Source organism: Arvicanthis niloticus, chromosome 1 (genome assembly GCF_011762505.2).
Source record: "Arvicanthis niloticus isolate mArvNil1 chromosome 1, mArvNil1.pat.X, whole genome shotgun sequence".
NCBI classification, from domain to species: domain Eukaryota; kingdom Metazoa; phylum Chordata; class Mammalia; order Rodentia; family Muridae; genus Arvicanthis; species Arvicanthis niloticus.
The window spans coordinates 131337689-131349731 of NC_047658.1; the positions used below are offsets into that span (position 1 = coordinate 131337689).

The 12043-nt window shown below is 40.3% G+C and overlaps 1 protein-coding gene across 1 annotated transcript in view; it reads left to right on the top strand.

Moving 5' to 3' along the window:
* The window catches only part of Ptar1 (protein prenyltransferase alpha subunit repeat containing 1), a 32111-nt gene extending 20270 nt beyond the window's left edge, over window positions 1–11841 (top strand). The window contains exons 5-7 of the mRNA XM_034510511.2: window positions 915–1128; window positions 9003–9292; window positions 11301–11841. Coding sequence (XP_034366402.1) covers window positions 915–1128; window positions 9003–9292; window positions 11301–11640 — 844 coding nt within the window. The 3' untranslated portion in view covers window positions 11641–11841. The remainder of the gene's footprint in view (window positions 1–914; window positions 1129–9002; window positions 9293–11300) is intronic.
* The last annotated feature ends 202 nt before the right edge of the window (window positions 11842–12043 follow it).

A 12043-nucleotide genomic window follows, 5' to 3' on the forward strand; every position in this document is an offset into this window, starting at 1 on the left:
AATCTTACCTTGGGCTAGCATTGTGAGTAGACTCTTACTAAACCAGTTAGCTGTATTTTCTTCCTAACAAAAAGTGGCGTGGTATGTCCCGGGGAGATGAGGGTGGGGCCGGTGCCAGAAGGAAACTATTAAATACATATCTCAGTTATTGGGGAGGAGGTCTGTAGTTTAAGAGCAAAACAGAGTTTTGTTGTGAAACTTCATTGTTTAACAATGAAATGAATGTTCTTACTCATTTTTCTGTACCTGTGGGTTTGAAATTTTTCAGTCTGAAAGTATGCTTCCATAAAATTATAAACCAATTAGGAACCTTTTCTGTTGCTTTTGACTGAAATGTATGCTGATGCAAAATATACATAGACAAAAGGAAAATCTGTGGTTAAGGACATCGCAGACCTTGATGCTTCAATATATTTTATTTTTTCCACATTTTATGCTGAAATGTAGAAATTTTGCTTAATGAAAGCTATCAGAACAGAGCCCTTTGTTTGCAAACAAATGCAGGAGAGACATACACACATGACCGACACACGAGTCAGCTGACTCCTCACCATGCCCTCAGCCCTGTGCCCAGCCCGCCACACACGGAGGTGTCCTGGCTCCCTTTGTATTTCTTGGTCAAGTTGTGTTTGGAAGTTGGCATTTTGGAACTGATAACTTCTTTCTGACAGATCTTATGTTCTAGAAAAGATTCCCTTTCCTGTCTGTCATTCTCATGTCCCCCTTCTGGCCCATACTGTTAAGTTAACTTGTATTCCAGAGCACAGTAGCAGCAGCCCCTTGGTATCCCCATATCCCAACTTATGGAGGATTTATTTTTATTACCTGTACATGGAAACCAGGAACCAGGGAAATGATTGTTTTCCTCTCTCCCCGTGTTCTTTCCTCTTCTTTCCTCCATGCTATATTAACAGGCGCTGGGTGCTGCAACAGCTAAGTCAGGAAACGTCCCTGCCTTCCTCTGTGGCCAAAGGAAGTTTAGGTGCAGTTCCTGCAGAGAGGACACAGCGGATAATACAGGAAGAGATGGAAGTCTGCAGTGAAGCAGCAGGGAGATACCCCAGCAACTATAATGCCTGGTCCCATCGCATCTGGGTTTTACAGAACGTGGCCAAGCTGGATCTAAAGGTAGGACTATTACTCTTTCTCCATGGCCAGTGCTGCCCATCCGCCCTTGAAATCTCTGTAGTAATTTATCCCTGAAAGTAATGTTCCAGCAGCCCCGGAGGATCAAGGCAGTTATGGGTTCCAAAGAAATCCTCATAATTACAGAAGGGTTTTCATCTCCCACTGGCACAGCTTAAGACACTGGTAAAGGAAATATGTTGGCAGACCAAAGGCATATAGAACCAAATAGAAAGGGTCAGTACAACTCATTAAGATTATTAAACTACTGAGAATTAAAATTATCTCATGGCATTCTCTGGACACATGTTAACGAACTGAAATAGCAGATTCGTACTCATATCCTTTGCTCTCGGAAAGGAAAGGAGAGGAGAGGAGAGGAGAGGAGAGGAGAGGAGAGGAGAGGAGAGGAGAGGAGAGGAGAGGAGAGGAGAGGAAAGGAAAGGAAAAAGGAAAGAAAAGGAAAGGAAAAAGGAAAGGAAAGAGCAGGGACAAACTTGTAAAAGAGCCTATAAATCACCTGGGTTCCCAGGGCCTCTGCAGGCCTATGGGATCAGAATCAGGTGACATCTGCTCACAAAGGTCTTTCCCATAGGGTCAGTGCGGCCCTCCCCTCTCACAGCATTTGTTTTCCTTTAGAAATGGGGAGATGGAAGTTTCTGGAGTATTTTGAGGCTTAGACTTAGCTGTAGTTGGATCATTTGGAACATTTAGTACTCATCCTTCAGAATGAGAGCCCCTATGTTTCTTTTTCTGTTACAAAATCATCTCCATTTTTCCTTTGTTGTTTATGGTGTTAGGATTCCATAATAGTGTATGGTTCTTTTCTAAATCTTCCTGGGGCTGGGGCAGCTGAAAGAGGTGAAGTCAAAGGTCAGTGTGCTCCAGGGGAGTTTCCTGTAGTTGTGGTTCACCAGCTGTGTTCTCTCTCTCTCTCTCTCTCTCTCTCTCTCTCTCTCTCTCTCTCTCTCTCTCTCTCCTTCCCTAGTCTTTCAGGGTAAATATAGGTTTTACTTCCAAGGGAACGTAAGCCAACAGAGGAGAGTAGACCCGAGCAGACAGAGCAGGTGCATCAGCCTGGTTCCTATTGACCCCGACATGGAAAGTAATCCTTTGAGATTTTATTTTTAAAATGAAGACTGCTGTCTATCTTGAAGTTAGTGTGAGGATTGCCTGGGTTACTGTGCTGAACTTTCTGGGTTTCTTTCACACAGGATTCTTTCTCTGTCTTCCCACTCAAAAGATTAGGTGGGATGAGCTGCAGCGGGCTTCATCTGCTTAGTGCAGTTTGTCATGAGAAACACTTCTGTATTGTCATTCCCAGCTGCTGGAACTAGACTGGTACTGTCTACCAGATGAACTCTTGTTGTGAGAGCCAACCACAGTTAGAAAGTAGCAACCATTTCTGGTGCTTCCAACGGGAGCTCTGCGTCCTGTTGGAAGCACCAGAAATGGTTCGCTGGGAAACAGCTGCTGAGAGTAGAGATGTACTGTCATGTGGTTGATGTCAGGGCTACTGAATACTGCAGCTCTTTATCTCTGCTCTATAGCATGATAGTAGAGTGGGGCCTGGGGGGTGAATTGGGACTGAAAGGTCAGTGAGATGAATTGTGACAGGAAACTTGCCTGCAAGCCCTGGACCCATTTAGGGCGCATTCTCATAACATAGAGGCAATGCACCAAGGAAAAATTCTTGGTTATTTGAGATCATCTTATGTTAAGTACATAGCTCACTGGGGAGATTTTGACTCAGCTCCCTGGATCTACTTCTGTGCTCACTCACATCTTGTCATCATTAACAAAGGAGACACATGCAAATCATAGCCATAGTAAGTGAAACACTGTTTTAAACCAACTAGAATGGCAATAGTAATGGCAGACAGTAGCAAATGTCACTGAGGATTCAAAAAGGGGTCCTTAATATGGCTGGTAGAAATATAATCTAGTGCCATCTTAAAAAAAAAAAAAAAAAAACTGTGGACTTGCTGTATGCGGAGGGATCAGGTATAGCTAAAACCAGTAGATTGTGCTCTTGGGAGAAAAGAATGGTTCTTTATGCCTCTGGAGAACTGTAGGTAAGTTTATATTAAAGCATGAGTGAGTGAGGGTGTTGAGAGACCCAGACTAATGACAACTCAGCTGCATAGCGAATGGGAAAAGCAAAGCCCGAGGTGATGTCTTAGTAAAATGGACTGCGACCATAATAAAGGAATGAAACTGGAACATTATGTGATGTAAGTGAATCTGAAAACGTGATTCAAAGTAACCCGATTCAGAATCTGACCATACAATCATTTTCCTGATGAGTGGGGGATGGAAAATGATGCCTCTGGTAATGGGGGTGGGGGGGCTTTTTGGCAGGTGTGTGTATATAAAAACATTGGAAATCAGTGAATTATGTTAACATGGTTCTGAATACGCAAAAAATAGAGGTTTATAACTTTGATTAGAAAAGAAAAGCTTACAAAATAGCTAAAAAATTAAACAGACACTATGGCATTAGGTATTCAATTATGTTAAGTAATTAAAAGACAGGACTTTTTAAAAAATAGACTAGGTAATGTTAAAAATATATAAACTCCAAATAATTCTTAGTAGATATAATTATGTGAAGATTCCATTAATGCTAAATATGACATGCTATATAGAAAAAAAGAATTTTTGCTCAGTTTGTGATAACTAAGTTAGATTTTTTAAAGGTATAAACTGAACTAAAATAGATTTTTAAAATCTGAGAAGAAAATCGAGACCTGGGGGATGGTATGCTAGGTAAAAATAAGCCATGTAAATGTTATATAATCTCACTTTTATGTGGAATCTAAAAACATTTGAACTCATTGGAAACCAAGTAGAATGATAGTTGGAAAAGTTGAGAAAGTGATAAAGAAAGGAGAGTTTACCTAGGTGGAATGGATAGTCACTAAAGACCTCATGCAGCTTAGTGTCCAGAATTATAATATCATATGTAGGGCACAAAGCGATTGCTTAGTGATCACTCAAGGGTTGAGCACTCTCTGCTCTAACAGAGGACTGGAGTTTGTTTCTCAGTACCCACGTGGTGCTCATAACTGCCTCTATCAGCAATTCCTAGGGATCTCACACCCTCCCCTAATCTCCACAGGCACAAGATACATGCATGCAAACAAATGACTCAGACACAAAAATCAGTACATTTAAAAAGAATAGTATCTTATGCATATAGCTAAAGCTTGCTGCAGGGATATCTTAAATAGTCTCATGATAAAAAAAAATGATAACTCTGTGAGGTGATTATCTTGGTTTTTATAATCCCAAAATGTATATACACTTATGATTACATTGTATATCACAAGTATATATATTTTTAATCAATTACTTGTAGGCTTAGATATTTCAAAACAATTCTTTTTCAACATTCCAACCTCCCTTTTAGCCTACCACCTACCAGAAGTAGGGGCAAAGAAAGGTTAATAAGTACGGAGGTTGTGGACCAGTTAAGAAATAGTTTTTTGGGGCGACTCCAATCTTCTTTGTCAGGAGCCCAGTCCATTAGCAAAGCACTAAATATAAATCAGCAGTGCCAGTCCAGTTTACTCACCAAACACCAAACACAAATCAGTAGCAAGCAGTAGCTCATCCAGAAGAAACCAGGAGGCTCTGCTGATCAGCACATGAGTCCATGGAAGCTACACAAAGCAGCTGGAATACCACCAGATGTTCTTTGGTGTGTTTCTCTGTATAAAGTCATGACAAATGAAGATCAGCAAAGAAAGCAAGGCAAACCAATGCAAGAGTGTAACAAAGCCCAGAATAGGCGAAGCCCAGTGAAGACCAGCAAAGAGCTACAAGGCAAACCAATGCAAAAGCATCATCTACTGGTCTTAGAATAGCAAAGAGTGGTAGGCAGAATTGCCAAAGATAAATAAACTTTGGCCTCTCCACAGATTCCATACCCCATCACTACCTTCCTCAAAGTACTGGTGCCAGGCTGGACTCTGGCAAAAAAGACAGCTTTATAAGACTGATGACAAATATTATAATGTGCATTCTTGGAAGGCTGTACAATTTATCTTCCTGAATAGGAGATTAGATATGCACATGGTTTTATGTGTAAGAATGTTACTCATATGTGAGTAGAAATAAGGGACTAGTTAGTCAAATGCTCATCTTGAGGATGAACTGCTGGGTGATAACGAAAGGTGCTGTTGCAGAGTGGTCATTGCAGTAGCAGTGTCCTATTGCCCACTCTCTTGTCACTGTGACCAAACACCTACAAGAAGAAACATGTTGGAGGAGGGTTTTGACTTACACTTCTGAGGGACCATGGTCCATCATGGCAGAAGGAGCATGAGGCAGCTGGCCACATTGAGTCTGCAGTCAGCAATAGAGCAAGGTGAATGCCGCTTCTCAGCCCACTTTCTTCCTAGCTCCAGAGCAAGCCCATGGGATGCTTCTACCTACATTGAGGATGAGTCTGCCCTTAGTTAAATCATTGTAGAAATTCCCACATAGACACACCCAGAAGTCTCTTTCCACATTGATTGTAGATCCAGCTAAGTTGACAGTGAAGATTAGCCATCACTTACGCACTTAAAATTTAAGCAGAATAGAATCAGTTCAAAAGTTATCTCCCAGTGGATTAATGTGCAATGTGGGTTTTTTTTTATTCTTCCTTATTATTACTGTTTCTATAATGATCATTTTGTTACCACTGTCTTAGTTAAAGTTCAGTTTATTTCATCTTATAACTCTCGGGTTATACTCTATCCCCAAAGGAAGTCAGGGCAGGAACTCAGGCGGACGCCATGGAGGAACTGCTACTGAGCCTGTTTTCTTAAGCCATATAGGACCACTTACCCAGAGGTGGTACTGCTTCCCATGGGATGGGACCCCCAACATCAATCATTAATCAAGACACGTACCCCTCTTGTCTATGGGCTAGTGTTATGGAGGAATTTCCTTAATTTAGATTCAATCTTAAGTGACTCTAGTTTGTATCACATTGACAAAACCTAATCAGGACAATCGCTTCTGTAATCAGAGGGAGAGTTACTAGAAAAGCATATGAGTGCTGGCATGAGTTTTCTCATACTTTGTTCTAGACCAGTCAACGCCTCTGTTGTATAGCCTGCTGCTATGTTTACTTAGTTTTCATTTTACATGGAAGTTGGAAAAGAGGAGGGACACTTAAGATATATTCTACAGAGGCACACATCTTGTCAGCACCTGACAGTGAAGCCATTCCTCTGTGTTTTTAAAGTCATCTAAAAGTAATTGCTGTCTTTTTTAAAAATCATTGCCTATATACCATTTTATTCTATTAAAAAAATACCCTAAAATAAGAAAATGCTTTGAAATGTCTGGTTTCTTTTATGACTTAATATGCATCTTACCCATAGAGAAAAGAATAGCATAGGTTTTGTTTCCTTAAGAAGTCTTAAACTGGGACGTATTTGTGCACATGTGTGTATGCAGAGGCCAGAGGTTGATTTGGGGGTCTTTCCACCTCCCCTCCAGTCCCCCGCCTCCCATGTTGTATGCATGCATGCCTGTGTACACCAGAGCAAACAGGCAAGCAGCTTTTTCTATTGCTTTTTCTCTTAATTACCTTGCTACATGATCTTTCACTGGACCAGAAACCCACCCTTCTGGTTAGCTGGCTAGCCAGTGAGTTCTTGGCACCTACCTATTACAGGCATATGCAGCCATGCCTGGCTTTCTTCATAGACACTGGGAATTTGAACTCAGGTCATCGTGCTCATGCAACAAATGCTTTTCCATTGAGACGTCTACCCAGCCCTCAGCTCTCTGAGATAAGTCTCACACTGGACCTGAGGTGTCTGGTCTTAACTGATCAACAAACCTCTGTCATCCTCCTGCCTTTATCTCCCTAACACAGGGGGTCTGTGCCCAGGTCTTCATGCTTGTGTGGCAAGTGCTTCACCAACCGAGTCATCTCCCTAGCCTGTTTAAGATTGTTTTTAAAATAATTAAATTGGTTTTATTGAAAAACATTCATCTATGTGTTGTATTTGCTTCAAAATTAAACAATAAATTAAACCTTTTTTAAAATAGAAAAAATATTTAGTCAGAAATAATGTAAAAGTTTTTCATGTTATATACATTCAGTTTAGATAGTTGTGGTATTATCAGTCTATATTGAGAAGCCACACTAAAAGAAAAAAGTTTCTAAAGACAACTAACTGTCCTATTAATAGTGGGCTGATTCTTAAAAATAATAATAATAGCCTTAACGATATTTTTCAGATAGATATTCAAGTAGAACTGGCTGTAAGTTTGCCAAATGTTTTTCTTGGAGATTGTCAGCTATAGCTTTGTAAATGAATGTAGTGGCAATGATTGAACTTGGGGATCCAGACCTCAAAGGCTAAAGCAGAAAGATCGTGTTGTAGGCCAGCCTGGACTATGGCACCAGACTGGTCCTGTCTCAACAAAGGTAAAATTAAAAAAAAAAACCTTGAAGATGATACGAAAAACATTTAACTGTATACTTTGCCCATGTAGGCCAGTAATCTTAGTGTTTTATACTTGCCCTTGGCTTTGTTAAATTTCTCATTTATTCATCAAGTCTTTGCAATCTACTCTAATGCTAGTGAATAGAAGAGAATGGAAACATCAATTGGACTGGATAAATACCCTGTACCAATTTGTTGTTTATTAAAAATGAAACATCCTTACAATTCAGTGATAATGAAGACACCTGCAACTGTTGTTTATGTGAAAATGTACAAGTACTGTGGAGGTTCCCAGGGAAAGATTGCTTCTGCAAAGGAGCAGATAAGTGAGGTATGAGAGGATCAGTCAGTACCAGAAAACCGTTGCCTGGAACCCTGAAGCAGGTCAAGTCATCTGGGGCTGCACAGGCGTGTGGTCCTTTCCTTAGCTTGTCTTGTACTAGAAACCAGGCATGATGGCGCTCATCTGTCACCTGTCACCACTTAGGAAGCTGAGGAAGGAGGACCCTGCAGGTCTGGGGCCATTCTGGGCTTGAAAACTTTCAGAAGACTAAGCTACAGAGTGAGACCCTGTCTCAAAACATAACAAAATAAAATAAAAACAAACAACACAGAACCAGGAAAACCAACTCCTAGTGGAAACTGTCAGGCCTGTGATGATACTTTTCATTTGTCTGCCACCAGTCCAGACCGATACTGAACAATACTTCTTCACAAATATTGTCCAAACCCATAGCATTCATGTAATACATTGCTTTGTAATACAATGTTTTAAATGCTTTAGAACTGAATTGGATCTCGCAGGTTCATTATCATCACCACTGAGAGGAGTCTGAGGCAAACAGTGACAATTGTGAGCTCTCAGCAGTTCTATTGTTTGTGCATCATAGTTTTTGCTTACCTTTAGAATTAACTGGTGGGACCAAACAGTCTCTGCTTTTATGGTGTTTATTGTGAAAAGTAGTTACTTTGAGTCTCTTACTGGAAGTATAGTGCATATTTGTACAAGTTGAATATAAGAAGTATTAAATGTAATAAGAATCAAAACTACCTCTGAATTTATATTGTGTATTTTGCCTTTTACAGTGGTATTACTTGTAAATAAATACCCTAAAAATTCATAAATTTGGGATTGGTGTTTTTGTTTGATTGGGTTTTCTTCTTGTTGTTTGTTAGTTTTTGTTTTTTGGTGGTGGTGATGGTTATCCACAATGTGATAAGGTGAAGGGAAAGAATAGCAAGTCTGTAAACTCTGTGCTCAAAAAAAAAAAATCCTTTTTTGCTTTTTAAAGTGAGAGGGAAGTTAGCTGGTTAGCTGCATTCTGCTTCTAAGAGAACATCATGCAGGATTTTGTACAATGTTGATGAAAAAGGAAAAGCCTTTGTGCATGTTCTTCTCACTTCCCTTTTTCCTCCTACAAGATCCTTCTTGATGAACTGTCTTCTACTAAACACTGGGCGTCCATGCATGTCTCAGACCACAGTGGATTTCACTATCGCCAGTTCTTGCTGAAGTCATTGATTAGCCAGACTACGATAGACAGTGCTGCACCACAGCACAATTCTTTGAAAAGTGAGCCAAAAGATGAAGCAGCAGCAGCTTCAACAGAGGAGCCAAGTGTGAATCTTCCCCAGCTCCTAGAAGAAGAAGTGGAATTCTGCACAGATCTTATTGATTCCTATCCAGGACATGAAACCCTTTGGTGTCACAGGTAAGAAAGAGAAAACACATTTCTTGTGATTAACTGGGTGTGTCCATATGAGACTGCAGAACCTGATGTATCTGACTTCTATCTGTGGACATACATGTGGTCGTCTGATTGTAGCGTTTCCTGGCTGAGTGAGGAAGGGCTTTTGTTCACCACCGTTGTCCTTGTTAATACACGATTTCTCACATCTCTGCCTGTGGTTTAGCTTCACCCCTAACTACACAACAGAATGACTTGTGTTACTTCCAACATAGTATAGAAACAATGGAAAACATAAACATGTTTTATAACTCTTTGAAGATCCTGACATTAGCATATCCTGGATAGAATGCTACCTTGTGTTTTTTAAAAAAATAAAACCTTCAGATCATCTTTGATGTAGGCAGGATTGAAACCAGTGCTTAGATGGTGGGACATAAGGTGAGCTTTATCTTGTCCCCCACTCTAATGATCTTCAAATTAATTATCTTACGTATAATAACAAATAGAAAAGCCAGCAATTTTATTAACCTGGATTTTGAGTACATTTGATATTATATAAAGTTCATGTTGAAATGAAGTCCAGGTGAGTTAACACATTGCTTCAGTTATATTGGATCTTAATTTGGAAGTATCTCAATCTTTACAAGTCCAAGATCTGCTTCAGGTCAGTTTAAAACTAAAGACTTGTCTTTGCTAGTCAAGAATACAGATTGTAAACACTGTATTTCTTAAGTTAACTGAGTCCTGACACCTTTCTCCAGTCTAATCTTTCTCATGGCTGCTTAGTCTGTTAACTGCTAATCCACACTAAGTACATTCAGAAGGCAGAAGTTATCTTTCATTTTTTTAGAACCTTCAAGAGTAGACAGTGGTCTTTTTATAGCAAAGAATTCTGATTGTATGTCTTTAAGACAGACAGGACGTGAGGCTCTTGTTCAGAGACTTGGCTGTTCTGCTGCATCTCCTCATCACAATAGCAAGGCCTCAGGGACTTAAAATGTTGATATTTAAGGCCTTGGCCCTTGAATGAATGATGAGGTATAACATCTTAGAACCTGTAATATGTCAGGTCATAGTTTGTGTAGCAGGTGCGCACCCTGGGAAAAACTGTTTGAGTATTATACAAAGCAATTTTTCATTTTAATAAGCAATTCCAGGCTGCTGCTCGATTGAAAATAGGAATAGTATCTTTTATGTGCATTGCTCAGAGCCCAGCACACCTCTGCTGAATACTGATGTGTAAGACTAAAGTGGAAGTTTGGGAGAAATCTTAAATAAGTCACCTTGGGTGTATTCTAATTTTAAAAAAAGACTAGGGACTGGCGGGCCAGCTCAGTGAGTAAAGACGCTTGCCAACTAACCTGATACCGCAAGGTCTATCCTCCCTTGAACTTAGCACATGGAACATGGTGAAAAGAGAAAACTGACTTCTGTATTCATACATCACACACACACACTCCTGAATTCATACATCACACACACACGCACACATATACTTCTGTATTCATAAATCACACACACACACAGACACGCACACATGCACATACGCACATATACGTGCTCGCACATAAACAACTGAATGAATGAATAAATGCAATAGACATATCCTCAGAAAGGACTAGGCAGAGGTTATGAACAGCATCTCTAGTCTGGAGGAACTGTTTACTGTGCCTTATTTTTAAATTACTTGTGAGATTCTAAATCGTTGGTATTTTGTTTTTTATAATAATTTATGGTGAATATTGAGCTTTGACTGTTTCTAATTCATGTTGGAGTTAGAGCTGAAAACTCAGTGTGATCCAAGTAAATGTTTATTGCAAAGCCTTAGAGCAATGCGGGTTTCTCACGCACCAGCCCGAATGAGGGGCAAAACCCTGAGATCTCTGTCAGTTTCTTTTCCCCCAAACAGTTTTGGGTTTTGAAATGGGTGTGGGCTAATACTGTATATTAGTTATCACCTTCTTTCACCTGAGAATTTTGAGTTTTGTCATGATTTTCTTTCTCTCCCTCTCCCCCCACCCCATCACAGGCGGCACGTTTTCTACCTTCAACATCACTTAAACGGCAGGTCTCCTCTCAGCTTGACTCACCCGTCACCTGCAGACTCTGGGGGGGCTTTGAATGACTCGCACCAGATTCCAACAAGCCCTCAGCTATCTCAGGCAATGGAAGTGGACGGACTGAGTGACTCTAGCAAGCAAGGCTATTCCCAAGAAACCAAGCGCCTGAAGCGGACCCCAGCTCCAGACTCCCTAGGCCTAGAGATGGAGCACAGATTTATTGATCAAGTATTGTCCACTTGTCGGAATGTAGAGCAAGCCAGGTATGCCAATGCATACAGGAAATGGCTGGTGACTTTGAGTCAGTGAAAGGGGTGGATTCATCCTAAGAAATTCCTTTTAGTGCAATATTGCTTTTCTTTCTCAACGCCATAGTTGCATGAACTGACTGGCTAATTGTATTCTTCATTGATAGCTTAAAAGTCTCTAAGAACCTTTTGTTTTATGTATTTTGTTACGAGCCGGCATTCCTTTGGGTATAAGATAATCGTATAGTTCCTTCCTGCTAAACGATGTCTTAATTCTTTTTTTTTTTTCCTCTTTGATCCATGGCGCTCTATGTCCATCCTTGGGCTTCTCATCTGTCTCTTGAGATTGGCTCACAGGCTTCACTCAGCTCAGTTCAGTTGCTACACAGGCAGTTTCTTTAAAAATTGAAAATTTATGTTGCAGTTCAGCTTAAGAATATTAATACATATGCAGAAGAACTTGC